General features: G+C 39.5%; 2 protein-coding genes across 2 annotated transcripts in view; both read right to left on the reverse strand.

The window, feature by feature from the left end:
• LOC137259441 (serine/threonine-protein phosphatase 6 regulatory ankyrin repeat subunit B-like) overlaps nucleotides 1-6,854 on the reverse strand; it is a 47,483-nt gene extending 40,629 nt beyond the window's left edge. Inside the window, exons 1-2 of the mRNA XM_067797097.1 lie at nucleotides 6,749-6,854; nucleotides 2,751-5,650 (exon numbers count right to left, since the gene is read on the reverse strand). Coding sequence (XP_067653198.1) covers nucleotides 2,751-5,650; nucleotides 6,749-6,854 — 3,006 coding nt within the window. The remainder of the gene's footprint in view (nucleotides 1-2,750; nucleotides 5,651-6,748) is intronic.
• Nucleotides 6,855-8,208: 1,354 nt separating this feature from the next.
• The window catches only part of LOC137259442 (putative ankyrin repeat protein RF_0381), an 83,983-nt gene continuing 70,311 nt past the window's right edge, over nucleotides 8,209-21,880 (reverse strand). The window contains exon 2 of the mRNA XM_067797098.1: nucleotides 8,209-8,310. Coding sequence (XP_067653199.1) covers nucleotides 8,209-8,310 — 102 coding nt within the window. The remainder of the gene's footprint in view (nucleotides 8,311-21,880) is intronic.

Consider the following 21,880-nt stretch of genomic DNA (forward strand, 5'->3'; position numbering starts at 1 on the left):
CGAAAGCAGCACTCCATAAATCTGTGACACCACTTCTTGTTCCTTATAGTGATTACAAAGCCACCATTAGATCTTATATCCGTGATCTGATGCAAAGGACGTGGGACACCCAAGTGGGTTTCAATAAATTACATGAGATAAAACCTTATATTGGTTATACCCACTTGGGCTGTCAGTCCAGATTTGAAGAGGTTATTTTACGACGATGTCGTATTGGCCACACTAGATATACGCATGCGTACCTGTTAAAAGGTGAGGATCCTCCATTTTGTATCCCTTATGATGAGAGAGTCACGGTCAAGCATATTCTGCTTGACTGTGTTGAATTCTCCATCACAAGGAGTAAGTATTTCACAGTTAAATCAATGAAGGATCTTTTTTACCAGCGTTCATTCTCATTTAATTATAGGCTTTTTAAAAGAACTTGAGTTTTTGGTTGAATTTTGAATAATATGTTTCTGTGAATAGATGTATTTTAATGACTGGAAATTTGAATTAGTAACTTGAATTGTTGGTGGCTGTACCCTCAAAGGGGGTTGAACCACCGTAAAATAATTGTCCTCCTGAGAGGGTACATAAGTCCCAAAACATTTGAAGTAAATTTCAGTTTTCCAACTTTTAATCATGTGTTTTCACTTTATGGCAGAATTTGTCTCAATTGCGAACAGCTGAAGGGACGATGTAAATCCAACTAGGGTCCATGCAGGAAGCAAATGTACTATAAGTCCCCATGGTCCTTAGTATGGTGATCTACCTTCAGTTGTTGGCAACCTATAGCTCATTTTTATATTGTACTCTCCTCTATAGATACATTGTTTTAGGTCTCTTCACTAGTTTTACCTTCTACTCTGTGATATTCTAGTTAGTTTTAGTGTCGTTCGTTGATAGGGTTTTGCAATATATGCGCTATCAATGCATTTGTATTTTCATAATTAGTCATTGTCGTCACGATATGGCGGCAATATTGCCGATGTGACGTTAAATATTAACTCACTCACTCACTCATCACAACGTCTGATGACAGATACTATGTTCCAAACATATACATTTAAACATTTATGGATTTGTTGTTTTGACATTTGTAAGACATGTAACGCATGATTTGGATGATTATTTCATAGATCGTAACATAAGAATCATCGTATTTGCACAATCCCTACAGTCTCTATACACAAAATTAGATGGAGATGATTGAGCGAACAATATTAATGTGAGCCATAATTAGTAGAAATGTCAGTCAATGATATGTAACATATAAACATCTTACTACACTTCAGTGACTACATGTCACTTCAGAGCAACAGATTGCTTGTTCATAAGGAAATAGGATAAGTGTGAACTGCTGAATTTGTGTTGGGGGTGATTATTCAAGTAAGAAATTGATGACAACTTCCTTTTTAATAATTTGCATTATAATAATCCTTCTTGGCATTAAGGTTTATATGTTGATTGATTTTTGTGTCATATAGATTTTCAGACACGTGCAAAAAGCATGAAAACCCCAGGTTTCAACTATACTCACCTTGGAATAGACTTCACCATTTGTGAGTGATGAAGAAGATACCAATTTATTGCTCTCGATCCCATTTACCTGGGAATCCAGTAAAGTGAGGACGTACAGGTCTGCACAGGACTCATCCACAATTTACAAGGCCATCATGAAGGCCAGGATGAGGCACCCAAACCATAATGACAGAGGGATATCCGCCCAACGATGCCCCTGAGTGGGCTTAATTTGTGTTTATTTTCAAATAGACCTATATTTATTTTGAAATACACTTTTATTTGTTTTCAGAGTTCTTTATTACATTTTCTTATTGTATTGTATTGCAAGCTGTGTGTTATTATATGGTTAGCAATAGTAGTGACTGACTTTGGTGTGTTTGTCTCTGTCAGTGTGAGGATGACTGTAAATGGATGCAAGTGAATGTTAGCCATCGCATGTTTTTGGAAACATTTTTGTTATACATGTTGATCTGTTAATTAGTGCTATATCTTTTGTAACTCAAGGGAAACCTGTTGGAAAGAGGGTAACGGATACCGTACGGAAACCCTTAGAAAGTGGGTAATTGGAAGTTTCCGTTATTGTGAAAGCTCAGTGTAAACGAACAGAAACTCACTGGATTCTAAGTGGAAACTTAAGTTTCAGTCCACTTTCCATCAGCCTGTCAACGAAGGACAGTAAAACCAACTAGAATATCACATAAAATGTAAAACTAGTGTTCAGATCTAAAACAGTTCAACTATAGAGGACAATACAATATGAAAATGGGCTATAGATTGCCAACAACTGAAGGTAGATCACCACACTAACGACCACGGGGACTTACATAACTTTTGCTACCTACATGGACCCTAGCGAATGCGATACGAAGTCTCTTTGATGTTATCATCTTTTCAAAGAATGTGTTGATGTTGCCTGTTATCCGAAGGACACGTTTGTGCATCACGGCAGGAAATGTCACAAACATGTTGTTCTGCGTCTATTATAATAACTATCATTTGTTTTGTTTTTTTACTGGATCAATTTAAATCTACATCTGTAATGTTCTGTATATCCTTGTTAACAGGTCTTGGTATAGGTTAATGTATCCATTACTATATAGTCGTCATATGCACGACATGGCCTATATTCAGTATTGTAACAGTAACTTTGTTATTGATAAGAAATCACGTTCCCTCGCTATCTCCGTTGCATCAAAGCCCTGATTATTCCTTGTAGTTAAATCTACCATACACCGTGACAGTACATATTTCACAATGTCTTCATCTCCTTGTACACAGGCCAAATGAAGGACATTGTCACCATCACTATTTACTACTGAAGGATCTGCTCCACTGTCTAGTAGCAATTCAAACACACCGAATGTACTTTGCCTTGCTGCTAAAAGCAGGGGTGTCATCCCTTTCGACCCTCTACAGTTTATATCGACAACGTGTAGCTTGAGGATATGCTTCACTATTTCCTGATTTTCTCCCATAGAGGCGAAATGAAGGATGCTGTTACCATCATTATCTACTGCTGAAAGATTCGCTCCACCCTCTAGTAGCAATTTAAACACGCCATATGTACTGTACTCTACTGATACCAGCAGTGGTGTTTTCCCTTTATCTCCTCTACAGTTTATGTCCAGAGTGTGTAACTTGAGGACATGCTTCACTATCTCCTCACGGTCTCCCTTACAGGCCACATGAAGGATATTGTCACCATTTCTATTAACTGCTGAAGGATCAGCTCCACTCTCCATTAACAATTCAAACACATTGTATGAATCGTATTCTGCTGCTAACAGCAGTGGTGTCCTCCCTTTCGATCCTCTACAGTTTATGTTCAGAGAGTGTAGCTTCAGGACCTGCTTCACTATCTGCTCATCCCCTCTCATACAGGCCAAATGAAGGGCGTTGTCACCATCTCTATTTACTAAAGAAGGATCTGCTCCGCTTTCCAGTAGCAACTGAAACACATTGCGTGGCTGATATTTTACTGCTAACAGTAGTGGTGTCATCTCATTAAATCTACAGTTTATATCCACAATGTGTAACCTGAGGATACGCTTGACTATCTCCACATTTGTTCCCTCACAGGCCAAATGAAGGATGTTCTTACCACAATTTCCAAATCCTGACAGGTCAGCACTTTTTTTCACCAGACTATCAAATACTTTTCTTTTCGCACGCCATGCTGCCAGCATCACTGGTGTCAATCCACCACGGCCTTTTCTATTTATATTCACACTGTTTCGCATCAGGATATAATTCACTATCTTAACATTTCCTCCTCGACAAGCCCAATGAAGGATGTTGTCACCATCCTCGTCAATTACTGACAGATCAGCTCCTTTCCTCACCAGACCATCAAATACTTCTCCTTTCGCACACCATGCTGCAAGCATCACTGGTGTCTCTCCACCACTGTTTTTTGCATTTATATCCACAATGTTTTGCATCAGGATATAATTGACTATCTTAACATGTCCTCCTCGACAAGCCAAATGAAGGATATTGTCTCCATCTCCGTCAGTTACTGACAGATCAGCTTCTTTTTTCACGAGAATATCAAATGCTTCGTGTTTTGCATAATATGCCGCAATCAGTACTGGTGTCATTTCTTCATCCCCTTTACAATTTATATCCACAATGTTTTGCATCAGGATATAAGTCACTATCTTAGGATTTCCTCCTCCACAAGCCGAATGAAGGATATTGTCATCATTATTGTCAATTACTGACAGATCAGCTCCTTTCCTCACCAGAATGTCAAATACTTCTCTTTCCCCACTATTTGCTGCAAGCATCACTGGTGTCTCTCCACCACTGTTTTTTGCATTTATATCCACAATGTTTTGCATCAGGATATAATTGACTATCTTAACATGTCCTCCTCGACAAGCCAAATGAAGGATATTGTCTCCATCCTCGTCAATTACTGACAGATCACCTCCTCTTTTCACGAGAATATCAAATGCTTCTTTTTTTCCATGATCTGCCGCAATCAGTACTGGTGTCATTTCTTCATCCCCTTTGCAATTTATATCCACAATGTTTCGCATCAGGATATAAGTCACTATATTAACATTTCCTCCTCGACAAGCCCAATGAAGGATGTTGTCACCATCCTCGTCAATTACTGACAGATCAGCTCCGTTTTTGACAAGAACATCAAATAGTTCTCTTTTCCCATGATATGCTGCAAGTAGAACTGGAGTCATTTTTTCACAATCTTTACTATTTAAGTCCACACTGGTTTGGTTCAGAACATACTTCACTGTTTCCACATGTCCTCCAATGCAGGAAAGATGGAGACTGTTTCTACTTTTCTGATTCACTGCTAAAGTATTAGCACCTTTTTCTATCAATAACCGAAACACATCTATTTTCCCATGATATGCGGCTAACAACAATGGTGTCATGTTATTTTCATCGCTGCCATTAATGTCAACAATGTTTTGTGTGATGATATAGTTCACAATCTTCACACTTCCTCCTCGACAGGCCCAATGAAGAATATTTCTGTTTGTACTATCCTTTGTGAAGGTGTCAGCTCCTCTCTCTATCAGAAAGTGAAACACAAGTTTGTTCCCATAACCAGCTGCCAACAACAATGGTGCAATGCCCTTGTCATCTGTACTGTTTATATACAGAACATTATGCTTTAGGACATATTTCACTATATCTACATTTCCTCCCTGACAGGATACATGAAGGATATTTTCACCATCATCATCCTCTTTTGATATATCAGCTCCTATTTTCATAAGGAAAGAAAACACGTCCTTCTTCCCAAACATCGCTGCTGACATCAAAGGTGTTGTCCCGGTTCTTCCCCTACTTTCAATGTCTATGATTTTCTGCGAGTGGATGTACTTCACTATCCCCAGATTTCCCTCCATACAGGCGACGTGTAAGATATTGTTATCCTCATCGTCTAATAGGGTCAAATTTGCCCCTTTCTCCACAAGTAATTCCAGCAATGCCCTGTGTCCTGCTACTGCCGCTATCATCGCTGGCGTCCTGCCAGCTTGTCCTCTCGAGTTGACGTTGGCAGGATCATGAGACAACAAGTATTTAGCTTGATGCAAGTCTCCTATTCTGCAGGCATCAATAAGTGTAGTGTTAACGTAGGCCCGGTTATGTGTTTGATGATGTTCATCTGAAAGTAACGATGAAAACATGACACAGTTTTCATTTTTAGACCCATGTTAATTTAACCCATTACCCTCCACGCACCCAAAAGTGCTGTACATCTATAGAGTTTGCTGAGCTGAAACAGAGTTATACAGGGATTCAATAGTTATTTGAGTGAGTGAGTGAGTAAGTTAATATTCAACGTCATATCGGGAATATTGCAACCATATCGTGACGAGAACGATTCATTATAAAAATACAAATGAATTAATAGCACCTATATTGTAAAAACTGTCAACGAAGGACAGAAAACTAACTAGAATATCACTGAGTAATGTAATGTAAAACTAGTGATTAGACCTAAATCAGTGGATGTATAAAGGACAATGCAATATAAAAATGAGCTATACGTTGCCAGAACGGAAGGTAGATCACCATACTAAGAACCATTGGGACTTACAGAACATTTACTTCCCGCATGGACCCTAACTGGATTTACCTCATCCCCTCAACTAATGTAAAACTTATATTTACATCAAATGTTTTGGGACTTATGTACCCTGTCAGGAGAACAATTATTTTACGGTACTTCCGCCTTCTTTGAGGGTACAGCCACTAACGAATTGAGTTACTAATGAAATATTCCGATTTTAAAATATTTATCTATTTACAGTTGAGTTAACAAATGTAATTCCTTAAAAAATACAAGAATTAAAAGAGGACTAATATTGCTAAAAAGATCCTTCATCGTTCGTGAATATTGATCCCTTGTGATGGAATATTCAACACAGTCAGGCAGGATATGCTTGACTGTGATTCTTTCATCTCAAGGGATGCAAAACGGAGAATCCTCTCCTTTAAGCAAATATTTATGTGTATATCTTCAGTGGCAAATGCGACATCGTCGCATGATGATCTCTTCAAATCTTGTCTGACAACCCAAGTAGGTGTAGCCAATATAGGGTTTTATAGCATGTAATTTATTGATGTCTAGAATAGATTATTCATTGTTTATGTTTAGGGCGTTCTCTTCCTGTGTAAAACAATATTATTGGTATACATGAGTTTCTGTATTCGTGATTTTTTCTGATAGACAGGACAGAATTTTGATGAGGAGAAGTACTCGCCGTGGCAGTTAGCAGACCTAATGGCATCTGTACAGGTAGTGCCTTCATGATCTTTACTGCAACGGGAGCAAGTTGGGGACTTAGTACACGACCTGGCTCCATGCCCAAACCTTTGACAGTATACACATCCACTCCGATGTTGAAATAACTAGCCTTAATTGATGATGGTACTTTGGGAAGTATAAACGTGCGATCACGGATGACACCTTTACACGAAGTTAGATATTTGTGAACAGAGACAGTATTTCAGTAATGCAAAATGATCTGCTTTGTGGAGATTAATTGACTGTTGATGTAGTGAACATTCTACAAGTAGAGATCCATTTCTGAGACGCGTTACATTCTTGACATCTCCACGAACCCCTTCATCAGCCTTGGACACAACAAAAGGTTTAATCTTCAGAGGTGCTCCATCAACTCCATTAACCACCGGAAACCGAGCCACCACCTCGTGGTGGGTGCTGGGTAATGCCAAGAGCTCGCCATCACCCCCGTAGTGAACTCGGGGGGATATTTGGTCCACCAACCCGTTTGCCGTGGGTTGCAGCCCTGTGTCGGTGAAGGAAGGGATCCTGGTGGTTGAGGGCAATAAGGGCCTGCAATCGTGTTCCTCTTGCTCAATACACCACTTTGGCCCTAACTTCGCCTAGACGGGTGGTCGAATGGGCCCGGTTCGACCAATCGGCTGGTCATGCCAAGCCCTGTGCATGGAGTATATATATATATATATGTCATTGCACAAACTTTTTAGGTCTTTCAAAATCAAATCTTAGTTGGTATTCTGGTCATGGTCTCTGCACAACAAAACCTTGAACTCAAGCAAAGGTATCATTCGAGATCGAGACCGATTGCTTGATGATATGTCGGAACTTGACATCAGATCTGAAAAGAAGGATCAAGGTGTAGTCTGTGTCAAGCACTTTTCAACTCGGAGAAACAGTGAAACCATCTAAACGAACTCGTATCTGTTTACTGTTTCATGTCCTAATGCTCCCAAATCAGTGAAGGCAGGTACTGTAACATTCCAGTTGATACCTACATCCCCAACCCTCTAAGGTGTTTTAAATGCCAGAAATATGGACACGGTGTAAATACCTGCACATTGTCTCTTGTGTGTGCTCACTGTGGTGAGAAGACACATACAAAAGAAGATTGTGACAGTGATTATAAAAAATGCACCAATTGCTCAGGTGACCATTCTTCATTTTCGAAACAGTCTCCAATTTGGAAAGAGCAAATGGAGATAAATAAAATAAAATTTACTCAAAATATTTCTTTTTCCGAGACCAAAAAACTGGTGAAGAGATCTGAACTTTCAGAAAGTTATGCTACAGTGGCAAAAACATCATCGGGGTCTAACTCTTAAACAACATCAACCACAGGCTGCCAAACTAATTTGGTAAATTGCGATTCTCCACAGCTTTTGTGTCCTGCTATATCATCACAGAGTGAGGAATCACTTCCTAGTCTTCTTCTGATCACAAATCATCATCTCAGCCACAGTCAAAGTGTCAATCGACAGCTGACAGTCAACAAACGGTGAAAAGTGGCAGAGCTCCTAAAGGGTCACAGAACAAAATGCAATTGTTCAATAAATACGGGTCTCTTGAAGACATGGACATTTCTGAAAACGTCCATTCTAGTGTGGTGATCTACCTTCACTTGTTGGCGATCTATAGTCTGTTTTTATTATGTATTGTCTAAATAGGGCTATTAGTTTTAACTTTCCATACTAGTTTTACTTAAAATTGTGATATGCTAGTTGTTTTACTGTCCTCCGTTGACAGATTTTTCCATATGCATATATTTAATTTAAATGTTCTCGTCACGATATGGCTGAGATATTGCCGATGTGACGTTAAACATTAACTCATTCACTCACTCACCCATTCTAGGGCACATAGCTTGTCGCCCTCCAAAAGAGTGCGGGGTAGATTCCCAATAAATTCCCCCAAAAGATAGTTTATTCCAATAATATTGTACAGTGGAACTACAGAGGATTGAGGACTAATTTACATGAATTACAACCATTAGTCCAAGATTGTACACCTTCGGAGATATGTCTCCAAGAGACATATTTAAAACAAACAGATGCATTTGACACTTCATCAGTTTAATGCATATCATTAGCTTGCACCCCCGGGTGATTGGGCCACTGGCCGATCATCCATTCTAGTCAGACAAGACGTTCTTCAAAGCCCTGTTTCACTGAATACTAATCTGCAGGCTGTTGCAGAGAGAATTACTTTACATGTAGTGTTTACGCTACGCTCTCTGGTGTAGTGTAACTACAAACACTAAAGGTAAATTGTTGGAGGACTTTTGTTCTGAAATGAGTTATGTATTTATAATGATGGTTCCAACACATATTTACACCCTGGTACAGGGACTTATTCTGCTTTCGACTTGCCACTGACAAATTCAGAACAACTAAATGAATTCGAATGGACAGTCCACGATGACCTCTATGGAAGTGAGCATTTTCCTACTATATTAAAACCTGTAACTCCATCTGATGTTCCTCTATCATCAAGGTGGAATTTTAAAAAGGCTAACTGGGCTTTATATGAAACACTGTGTGGTGAAAATCTTAAACCTGAACGTTCTATTGACGTTCCTGATGCTATTAAATGTTTTTCTGATGAACTGAATTCCATAGCTGATGAGTGTATACCAAAGTCCTCTGCAGTTCCACATATTCGTAAACCATGGATCAGTGATGAACGCAAACAAGCTAGGAAGGCAAGACAAAAAGCAGGACCTTAATTCCGTTGACATCCTATGGTGCACAATTTAAATAAATTTAAAATTTTAAATGATAAAACGTGGCGTTCTTTTAAGCAGAACAGACGCCAATCTTGGCAAAATTATGTTTCCAAAATAAATTCTTGGACTTGGACACCATGTTCAAGGTATGGAACATGGTCCAGAAAATTAAAGGTAAAGGTACTAAATCTACTGTCCATCATCTTAAGCATAGAGATCAATTACTTACTGATAAATCAGATATTGCGAAGAAACTTCGCGAAACTCACGCTAAACATTCTCCCTCTTCTAATTATATACCTAAATTTCAGCAATATCAAAAACAACAAGAAAAGAAAACTATTAATGTCAATTCTGATAACGGGGAAAAGTATAGCGTAACGTTTTCTATTCATGAGTGAGTGAGTTAATATTTAACGTCACATCGGCAATATTTCAGCCATATCGTGACGAGAACAGATTGAGAATTGAAATGGGAAATGTGCATACTATAAAAAAAAACTGTCGTTAAAGGACAGTAAAACAACTAGAATATCACAGCTACGGATAAAACTAGTGTGGAACGGTAAAACTGATAGAACTATTTGGACAAGACAAGATAAAACACGGGCTATACACATCACCAGCAGCTGAAGGTAGATCACCATGCCAGGGTCCATGGGGACTTACAGTACCTTTCCTACCTGCATGGACCCTGGCTGGATTTACACCAGCGCTTCAGACACTGGCGATGATAGGACGATTTAGCCAGAATTTAAAACAACAAACACACTACGACTAAAAAGTATGGTTGAGCAAAATCGACTTTGAAAGTTTTTGGGACTTACGTACCCTCTTCGAAGGACAATAATTTTACGCTACTTCAACCTCCCTCGAGGGCACAGCCACTAACGATTGCAGTTGCTAATTTACAATACCATGCGTAAAAGATATATTATCTATGTACAAAACATATTCAGAATTTATGTAGCAATTCTATTTCCTTTAAAAATTCAATTATTAAATGATGATTAACGTTATAAAAAAGATCCTTTACAGTTTTCTCATTGAAATATTTATCCCTTGTGATGGCAAAATCAACACAATCAAGCAGGATATGCTTGACAGTGATTTTCTCATCACAAGGGATACAAAACGGAGGATCCTCACCTTTTAACAAGTGTTCGTGAGTATATCGCGTATGACCAATGCGACATCGTCGTATAACAACCTCTTCAAATCTGGACTGACAACCCAAGTGGGTATAACCGATATAGGGCTTTATTTCATGTAATTTATTGATACCTACTTGAGTGTCCCACTTCTTTTGCATTAGATCACGGATATATGATCTGAATAATCTGAATAGGGTATGAGAAGTGGTGTCACAGATTTGTTGAGTGCTACCTTGGCAGCACGATCGGCCATTGTGTTACCAGAGATTCCAACATGGCTGGGTAACCAACAGAAGACGATGTCATATTGGCCAGTAGCAAGTTCATTATACAATTCAACAATGTCAGCTAAAAGTGGATGCTGAGAAGATACATTTTTAATAGCCTGGAGGCATGAAAGAGAGTCTGAATAAATGATATATTGTTTATATTTAAAGTGTTTTTTAATATAGTTTAGAGCTGTTAATATGGCATGTGCTTCTGCTGTAAAAATGGAACTGCTATTTGGTAATCTAGAAGATATTGTTCTGGATCCAATGACAGTAGCACAAGCAACTGCGCCACCATCCTTGGACCCATCTGTAAATAAGGATTTATATGTACTATACTTACTTTTTAATTGATTGTATTCCTGTTTGTATTGTAAGTCATTAGTTTCTGATTTTTTATATTTACTTAATGTAAGGTCAACTTGTGGTTTAACCAGTTGCCAAGGAGGAGAAGAAAACAAGCGAGAAGGAGCTATATTATCCAGCTCAATGCCAGCAGCAGAAAGAAAAGGTTTAACTCTCAGTCCAAGAGTCGGAACAAGAGAAGACATCTTATTGTACAAATCCCCATACGGGGGATTGAAGACACAGTTATATGCAGGATTGGACTTATTTGAATACAGTTTAGTGAGATACTGTAAAGATAATTTAATACGACGGTGGCCAAGAGAAGGTTCGTCTTCTTCAAGGTATAGACTGTCAACAGGAGAAGTTCGGAATGATCCAAGACAAAGTCTTATACCTTGATGGTGAACAGAAATTAAAAGTTTAAGGTTGCTTTTACAGGCTCCACCATATACAATGGAGCCATAATCAAGTTTTGACCGGATCAGTGATCGATAAAGTTGCAGGAGGGTAGCTTGGTCCCCTCCCCATTTAGAATTTGAAACGACTTTCAACAAGTGAAGTGCCTTCAGGCATTTAGTTTTGAGGGATTTGATATGTGGTAGAAACGTTAAATGTGAGTCAAAAATTAATCCCAAGAACTTGGCCTCCTTTACAATTTTGATGGGAGTGCCATCTAGAGATAGTTCTGGGTCCTTATGTGGCTTATATGTTCTGCAAAAATGTATACAATTAGTTTTGGACTTCGAAAATTTGAAGCCGTTTTCCAGACACCATTTATTTATTTTGTTTAAACACAACTGCAGTTGCCGTTCAATAGTATGCATATTTTTACCTCGGCAAGAAATATTAAAATCATCCACGAAAAATGATCCATCAATTGAATCGTTTAAAACTTTTGATGAACTGTTGATCTTGATGCTAAAAAGAGTGACAGATAAAATACTGCCTTGTGGAACACCCTGATCCTGATTGTAATGATCAGACAGGGTAGAACCGACACGGACCTGGAATTGTCTGTCATTTAAAAAGTTGGCAATAAATTGAGGCAAACGACATCGCAAACCAAAGTCATGTAAATCCCTCAAAATACCATGTTTCCAGGTTGTGTCATATGCTTTTTCAAGATCAAAAAAGATGTTGTTTATTAATTAGTGCGTTTTTAACAAATGATTCCAGTCGCACTAAGTGATCGACAGTACTTCTGTTTTTACGGAAACCACATTGTATATCTGCAATAAGGTTATTGGTTTCCAAGTACCAAACAAGCCGATTATTTATCATGCGTTCCATGGTCTTGCAAACACAGCTAGTTAGTGAAATAGGTCGATAATTGGACGGATCCGTATGATCACGTCCAGGTTTAGGTACTGGTACTACTATGGCGTCACGCCATGAGGGAGGAAAGTTACCCGATGTCCAAATATCATGAAAAATATTGAGAAGAGTTTCTAGGCAGGATTCTGGTAAGTGCTTCAGGAGTTGATAATGTATGATATAAGCTCCAGTAGCAGTGTCATGAGCTTGATCAAGAGCAGTATGGAGTTCATGAATCGAAAAAGTTTCATTATAATCTTCCCCATTACCAGAATTGAAATTAATAGTTTTCTTTTCTTGTTGTTTTTGATATTGCTGAGGAAGAGTGAGGAAGAGGAAGAGTGTTAAGCAAGAGTTTCGCCTAGTGTATTAGCAATATCTGATTTATCAGTAAGCAATTGATCTCCATGTTTAAGATGATGGACAGTAGATTTAGTACCTGTACCTTTGATTTTCTGGACCATGTTCCATACCTTGGACATGGGTGTCCGAGAATTTATTTTGGATACATAATGTTGCCAAGATTGGCGTTTGTTCTGTTTAAAAGTACGCCGTGCTTTAGCATTTAAAATCTTAAATTTATTGAAATTATGCACCATAGGATTGCGACGGAAATAATGTTCTGCTTTTTTCCTTGCCTTCCTAGCTTGTTTGCACTCATCGTTGAACCATGGTTTTCTTATGTGTGGAACTGCAGAGCACTTTGGTATACACTCATCAGCAATGGAGTTAAGTTCTTCAGAAAAGCATTTAATAGCATCAGGAACGTAAATAAAACGTTCAGGTTTAAGTTTTTCAGCACACAGTGTTTCATATAAAGCCCAGTTACCCTTTTTAAAATTTCGTCTTGATGATGGAGGAACATCGGATGGAGTTACAGATTTTAATACAGTAGGAAAATGGTCACTTCCACAGAGGTCATCGTGGACTGACCATTCAAATTCATTTAGTAGTTCTGAATTTGTCAATGACAAGTCAAGAGCAGAATAGGTCCCTGTCCCAGGGTGTAAATATGTGTTGGAACCATCATTATAAATACATAAATCATTGTCAGAACAAAATTCCTCCAACAATTTACCTTTAGTGTTTGTAGTTACACTACCCCAGAGTGGGTTGTGTCCATTTAAATCTCCCATTATAATACAGGGCTTCGGGAGTTGGTCATATAGAGCTTGAAGATCAGTTTTAGTGAACGTCGAAGACGGAGAAATATAAAGAGAGCATAGCGTAAACGCTACATGTAAAGTAATTCTCACTGCAACAGCCTGCATATTAGTAATAAGTGGAACAGGGCTTTGAATAACGTTTTGTCTGACTAGAATGGATGATCCTCCAGTGGCCCTATCACCCGGAGGTGAAAAAGAATGATATGTATTAAATTGACGAAGGTCAAATGTATCTGTTTGTTTTAAATATGTCTCTTGGAGACATATCGCTGAAGGTGTAAAATCTTGGACCAATAGCTGTAATTCATGTAAATTAGTCCTCAGTCCTCTGCAGTTCCACTGTACAATATTAGTGGAATAAAATATCTTTTGAGGGGATTTATTGGGGATCTACCCCGCACTCTTTTGGAGGGCGACAAGCTATGTGCCCTAGAATAGACGTTTTCAGAAACGTCCATATCTTCAAGAGACCCATATTTATTGAACAATTGAATTTTGTTCTGTGACCCTTTAGGAGCTCTGCCACTTTGTTGTTTTGAAGCATCAGGCTTAGGCTTCGGTTTACTTTTAACAGGTGGCTGACTATCAGCTGTCGATTGAGACTTTGAGTGTGACTGAGATGGTGATGATGATGATGTGTGATCTGAAGAAGACTTTGATGAAGGAGATATGGTCTTTTGTGTAGACTGAGCTGTGTCTGTCTGAGTAGACTGTTCTGAGATAGACTGTGGAGGATCAGGAGAGATAGACTCAGGAATATCTGAATTTACCCATGTCAGGTCGGTCTGACATGAGCTTGACGAAGTTAGTACTGGCGTAGTTGTTCCTTTTGATAAGGTTTCATATGTTTTTGTGACAGAGGCATAAGTTTCAGTGTGCTCAGTAGATTGTACAATCTTTCTTGCTTCAGCAAAACTGACGTTCCTGGAAAATTTGATTTTGTTAATTTCCATTTGCCTTTTCCAAATGGGACATTCTTTCGAGAAGGATGAATGGTTTCCTGAACAGTTTGCACATTTTTTGTGAATACTGTCACAATCTTCGGTTACATGTGTATTCTCAGCACAGTGAGCACATGTAACAGACAATGTGCAAGTATTAACACCATGTCCGTACTTTTGACACTTAAAGCAGCGCAGAGGATTTGGAATATATAAGTCAACATTCAGATTGCAGTAACCTGCTTTGATTGACTTTGGAGGTGTTGGAGCTGAAAATGAAAACAGATATGTGTTGGTTTGGACAGTCTCATTATTTCGCCGTGTTGTGAAACGTTTGACGAAAGATACTCCTTGATCTTTCATCTCGGACATTATGTCGAGCTCAGTCATGTCTGCTAGAAGACGCTCACGGTCTCGAACTATGCCTTTGCTTGTATTCAGTGTTCTGTGGGCAGAAACTAATACCGGGACTCCGACAAACATATCAGTTGATAATAGGTTGGTAGCTTGTTGTTTTCTGCTACATTCAATCAGCAGTGAACCTGATCGCAATCGTTTGATATCTTTCCAAATTTCATCAAATATGTCTAAAAGTACCTCAAGACATGAATCAGGCAAATGCTTCAAGAGCTGATAGTGAATATTATCAGCCCCTGTTGCTGTATCATGAGCTTGCACTAGAGCAGTTTGTAGTTCATGTAAGGAAAATACTTCGTTGTAGTCTTCACCATTGTCAGAGGTGAAATTAATGATTTTCTTTTCTTCTAACTTCTGGTACCTCTGGAATTCAGGAAGATAGTTTGATGAAGACGAATGTTTAGCTAATGTTTCACCAAGTTTGTTTGCAATGTCTGAAGCATCTTCCAAAATGTGATCTCCGTCTTTAAGGTGTTTAACGCTTGTTTTGGAACCCTTGCCCTTGATCCTTTGTACCATATTCCACACCTTTGATATAGGTGTGCGGGAGTTAATCTTGGAGAAATAGGCTCTCCATGACTTCCGTTTATTTTGCTTGAATGTACGTCGAGCTTTAGCTCTGGTTACTTTAACATTATTCAAATTATGTACAGTTGGATGTTTGCGAAAATATTTTTCCGCCTTCTTCCTGTTTTTCCTAACCTGTTTGCAATCGCCATCAAACCATGGCTTACGAATGCGTGGATGCACAGAGGACTTAGGAATCGTTTCGGTAGCTACAGTATGCAGTGTATCTGAAAACAATTGAATGGGGTCAGCAATATTCTGGAACGTTTCATGTTTGAGTTTCTCAGTACACAATGATGTGAATTTAGACCAGTTAGCCTTTGAAAAATTCCACCTTGATGAGGGTGGAACATCAGACGGGTTATTGACTGAGAGAAGTGTTGGGAAATGGTCACTTCCACATAAATCATCATGAACTGACCATGAAAATTCATTCAGAAGATCTGCATCTGTGAGTGTAACGTCCAAGGCAGAATAGCTACCTGTAGCAGGGTGTAAATATGTGTGTGTACCATCATTAAATATGCAGAGACTGTTGTCAGAAAGAAAATCTTCTATTATTTCCCCCTTGGTATTGATAACATTACTCCCTTATAAGGGATTATGTCCATTCAAATCACCCATGAGTGTGCAGGGATGAGGAAGCTGATCATACAGAGCTTGAAGGTCAGATTTCTGGAGGTTTGAAGATGGAGGGATATACAAAGAGCATAAAGTAAACGCAATGTGTAACGAAATCCGAACTGCAACAGCTTGAAGGTTAGTAGTGAGATCAACAGGGCTGTGTGTTATACCCTGCCTCACCGAGATAGAGGAGCCTCCAGTGGCTTTGTCACCCGGAGGAGAAAAGGAATGGTGAGAGCTGTACTGACGTAAGTCAAATTTATCAGTCTGCTAAAGATAGGTTTCCTGGAAACAGAAAACTGATGGTTGAAAATCTTGTACTAATAATTGTATTTCATTTAAGTTGATCCTAAGGCCTCTGCAGTTCCACTGGATAAGTGTATTATTCATGTTACATTAGGTGGCAACACGGGCGATCTGTTCCTGGACCGTGGCGAATGACTTTTTTGGCGCACACGGTGGTGAGGAGTGACATCCATATCTTCCAGAAGTTGATATTTATTAAATATTTGTACCGGATTCCGTTGACTCTTTGGAACCCGATCTGACTTTTTTGAATAGTTCACTGTCTTGCTAGCATTCACGATAACAGGTGATGGTGGACGGGATTGTGATGCTGTTTGCGTGGAAGCAACAGTTTGCATTTCACACGTAGAATAAGTCTCAGTATTCACCCAAGTGATTTCAGTCTGGCATTCAACTGATTTAACAGTCTTAGTACATTGACGGGTAACAGCTGCAGAGTATGACACAGTTGCAACTGGAGTGTTGTCATGTGCAACCAAACGTTTAGCCTCTGCGAAAGTAATGTTTCTTTCATGTTTAAGTTTCACTATCTGATGTTGTTGTTGCCAGACAGGGCAAGATTTTGATGAGGCAGCATGATCGCCAGAGCAATTAACGCATTTAGGGTTGTTTGGACAATCTAACGTGTCATGAGCAAGTTCTCCACAGCGATGACATTTCTTGCTGTTGGTACAAGATTTAGCACCATGACCAAACTTTTGACATGAGTAACACCGAAGCGGGTTCGGTATGTACTTATCAACATTGATATTGCAGTACCCTGCTTTGATGGATGGAACAGAAAAGTTGAGCAGATACGTGTTTAAGTTTACAATCTGACCATTTTGCCGACTTGTAAAACGTTTTACACCTGTTACACCCTGGTCTTTTAGTTCAAACGCTATCTCATCTTCAGACATGTCTAGCAGACAACGTTCTCGGTCTCTGACAATGCCTTTAGAACTGTTGAGAGTTTTGTGTGGAGACACAGTAACGGGTACGGACATGAGATGCTTAACAGCTAAGAGTGTAGATGATTGAAACGCTGATTTGCATTCAAGTAATATAAGACCAGATCGCATCTTTTTCATTGACACAACGTCACCAGCAATGCCATAAATCGCTTTTGACAGGACAAACGGATTCAGTTTCAACGGACCATCATCTGAAGAAGAAATCACTAAATAACGAGACCAATGGTCAGATTTGCCTTTGGAGACTGTGTCATCATCAGAAGATGAACTATCCTCTAATGTACGTTTGAGTTGTTTTGGGGGTATCATGGTAAAGTCATAGAACTTCATCATCCCAGCTCCCCACCCACCACGGAGTATCATAAAGACAATGCTATATGCCAGTGGGTTTCCTACTGACAGCACCAAGGATACTGGGATGATATACTCCAGCAGAAGTATCAATTCAAGATCAATAAATCCACCAGATTGACCCATGAGCCATCGCCTTCTGGGCATTAGACTCTAGGTAATAACAGTTTGGTTAATGTGGCATCAATATATCAATAGATATTACTGGTCTACAAGCTATATGACAAAGGCCCATTTACAAACATTTGAAAAAGTCACATTTGAGCAAAAACAATGACAATGCTCAGGGCTTGGCATGACCAGCCGATTGGTTGAACCGGGCCTATTCAACCTCCCGTCTAGGTGAAGTCAGGGCCACAGTGGTGTATTAGGCAACAGGAACACAGTTGCAGGGACCTATTGCCCTCAACCACCAGGATCCCTTCCTCCACCGACACGGGCCGCAACCCACGGCAAACGGGTTGGTGAACCAAATATCCCCCCGGGTCCACTACGAGGGTGTCGGCGAGCTCTTGGCGTTACCCAGCACCCACCACGAGGAGGTGGCCCGCCACGGGTGCCTTTCTATTCATGAACTGTATACTGCTCTTGATCAAGCTCATGACACTGCTACAGGAGCTGAATCCTGTTTAGAGACGCTCTTATCAATTGTTGATGATATTTGGACTTCCGCGATTTTTCCTTCTTCATGGCGTGATACTATAGTAGTACCAATACCTAAACCTGGACGTGATCATACGGATCCATCCAATTATCGTCCGATTTCATTAACTAACTGTGTTTGCAAGACCATGGAACGCATGATAAATAATATACTTGTTTGGTACTTGGAAACAAATAACCTTATCACAGATGTACAATGTAGTTTCCGTAAAAACAGAAGTACTGTCGATCACTTAGTGCGTTTAGAATCATGTTTGAAAAACGTGCTGATTAATAAGCAACATGGTGTGTCTATCTTTTTTTTAAATTTTGAGCATGAAATAGTTATAGCTCAGGGCATGGCGTTACCAGCCGATTGATAGAACTTGACCAGTTCGACCACTCGTCTAGGTGAAGTAAGGGCCAAAGTGGTGAGTTGAGCAATAAGAGCAAAATGGTTCATTCTCCTACTGCCCTCAACCACCAGACTACCGTCCTCCACCGACACGGGACGCAAACCACGGCAAACAGGTTGCCCAATTTGGTCGCCTCTTACGACCAGCAATGGGGTGCTGTGGACACATTCTGTCCCGGGTCCACACGGGAAGATTTGTCTAAATTGCTAACAGCTGAATGGATGATGTATATCCAAATAGGGTCCATGCAGGAAGCAAATGTACTGTAAGTCCCCATGGTACCCAGTTTGGTGATTTACCTTCGGTTATTGGTAACCTATAGCTCATTTTTATATTCTACTGTCCTCTATAGATACATTGTTTTAGGTCTAATCTTTAATTTTATTCTACTCTGTGATATTCTAGTTATTTTTACTGTCCTTCGTTGACAGGTTTCTACAATGGGTGTGTGCTATTAATTCATTTGTATTTTATAGATAATCGTTCTCGTCACGATATGGCTGTAATATTGCCGGTGTGACGTTAAATATTGACTCACCCACTTGGAAAATGGTCACTTCCCCATCAGTCATCATGCACTGACAATTTGAAATCACTCAATAGGTCTGAGTGTGTAAGTGATATAAGGTAGAGGTAAATAGATTCCCGAGCCAGGATGTAAATATATATTGTAACCGTCAGTATATATGTCTAAATCATTAACTGAACAGAACTCTTCCAGTAGTTTACCTCTATCATCAGTAGTTGTTCCACCACAGACTGGGTTTTGGCCATTCACATCTCCCATAATAATACGCGGTTCTGGGAGTTGGCCTTATAGATTTCGTAGTTCAGTCTTCTAAAGAGTTGAAGACGGTGAGATATACAATGAACACAATGTGAGTGTACCATGTAAAGCGATTAGGAAGGCAACTTCTTGAAGATTAGTATTAAGTGTAATTTGGCTATGTATAATACTCTTTTTGAATGAGGCTGAAGATCCTCCTGTCACACGAAGGTGAGGAATAACGATAAACATTGAACCCGCATAGGTCGGAAGGATTTTCTGTTTCAAATAAGTCTCCTGTCGACATAATGCTGATGGCGTGTGATCCTGGACTACTAACTGTAATTCGTTGTAATTATACCTTAGTCCACTGCAATTCCACCGAGCAATATTATTCTGATAACCCATCTTTAAGGGAGATTTTCTGGGGATCTACCCCGCACATTTTTGGCGGGTGAGAAACTGTGTGTCCTAGACCAGACGTTGTAGGACACGTTCATATTCTCAAGAGATCCATATTTGTTAAACAGCGAAATTTTATTTTCAAATCCTTGAAGGATTATGTTACTGATCTGTCTCGAGAGGAATCTGGCTTTTAACTTCGGTTGTAGCGATTTGTTGAGAGTTCACTGTTGACTGAGGGAATGGTTCATGATCAGAGGATGTGTCTGACTAGATTTGGGATGTATTAGGAAGTGGTTCTGCTGTTTCAGTAGACATGGCAGGTGAAATAGGTTGAGGAGTATCTGTTGTCATCCATGTTACGTTTGTCTGACAAACTGCACGTAATTTAGTAACTGTGGAAGTGGCTGCTGACGTACTGGCAATGGAAGCATACCTTTGTGTTTGTTCTCAGCTTTGTACCGGTTTCTTTCTGTCTTTAAAACAAATGCTTTGTTTAAATTCTATTCTATTGACATCCATTTGATTTTTCATCCATTTTACAAACAGGGTAATCTTTTTTCAGAATGATGGTTTTTCCCCTTTGCAGTAAGTGTATTGTTTTACATTACTGTCACAATCAATACTGTCAATCCATGCTGAGTGTGTCTTTTCACTGCAGTGATCACACACAACAGACAATGTGCAAATATTTAAACATCGTGCCAAAACTTTTGGCATTTAAAACATCTAAGGGGTTTAGGACCAGCCAATTGGTTGAAACGGGACCATTCAACGGCCCGTCTTGGTGAAGTAAGGGTCCAAGTGGTGTGTTGCTCCTATACCCTCAACCACCAGGATCCCTTGATCCACAGACACAGGGCCGTCACCCTCGGCTAACACGTTGGTGGACCAAATATGCCCCCGGGTTCACAACAGGGGATTGAGCACTTGGTGTTACCCAGCGCCCTCCACGATGTGGTGATCACTTGTGTTTCATCAGTTTACTGTAGCGCCACAATGTCACTTGCTTAGAATATACACTGACGAGCCATTATAATATGTGCAGGTAGTGGTATATAAATCTGTACATCATATATGCTGTCGAGCTATGGTAATAAGACTGTATGCTGTGCGTAGTGGCTTGCCTTCACGTCACGTCTGTATATTTCATGTGCTGATGAGCCATGATGATACGTGTGAGCATGTGTATATGGACTGAACTGATTTAATCCTGATTCTGTATTAAACGAACAACAGAGTCATAACTTGTGAAACTTGCAATGATGAACATGAAATGGTGACTTAGTTTCCGTGGCGTGGTCTTGAGTGAGTGAGTGAGTGAGTTAATATTTAACGTCACATCGGCAATATTGCAGCCATATCGTGACGAAAAGATTCTTGGAAGAAGGAAGTTATGTATATGGTAAAAACCTGTCAACGAAGGACAGTAAAACAACTAGAATATCACAATAAGAATTAAAACTAGCGTCAAAAATTAAAAAACAATATCACTATTGAGACAATACAATATAAAAACAGGCTATAGATTGCCAACAGCTGAAGGTAGAGCACCATACTAGGGGCCATGGGGACTTACAGTACTTCTGCTACCTGCATGGTCTCTAGCTGGATTTACACCATCCCCTCAGCTGCTGGCCATTGTACGCAAGATTAGCCACAAATTAAAATGACAGAAATACTACGGCTAAAAGGAAATGGAAGACTAAATTTGACTTCAAATGTT

The sequence above is a fragment of the Haliotis asinina genome, chromosome 13 (assembly GCF_037392515.1).
Source record: "Haliotis asinina isolate JCU_RB_2024 chromosome 13, JCU_Hal_asi_v2, whole genome shotgun sequence".
Lineage (NCBI taxonomy): Eukaryota > Metazoa > Mollusca > Gastropoda > Lepetellida > Haliotidae > Haliotis > Haliotis asinina.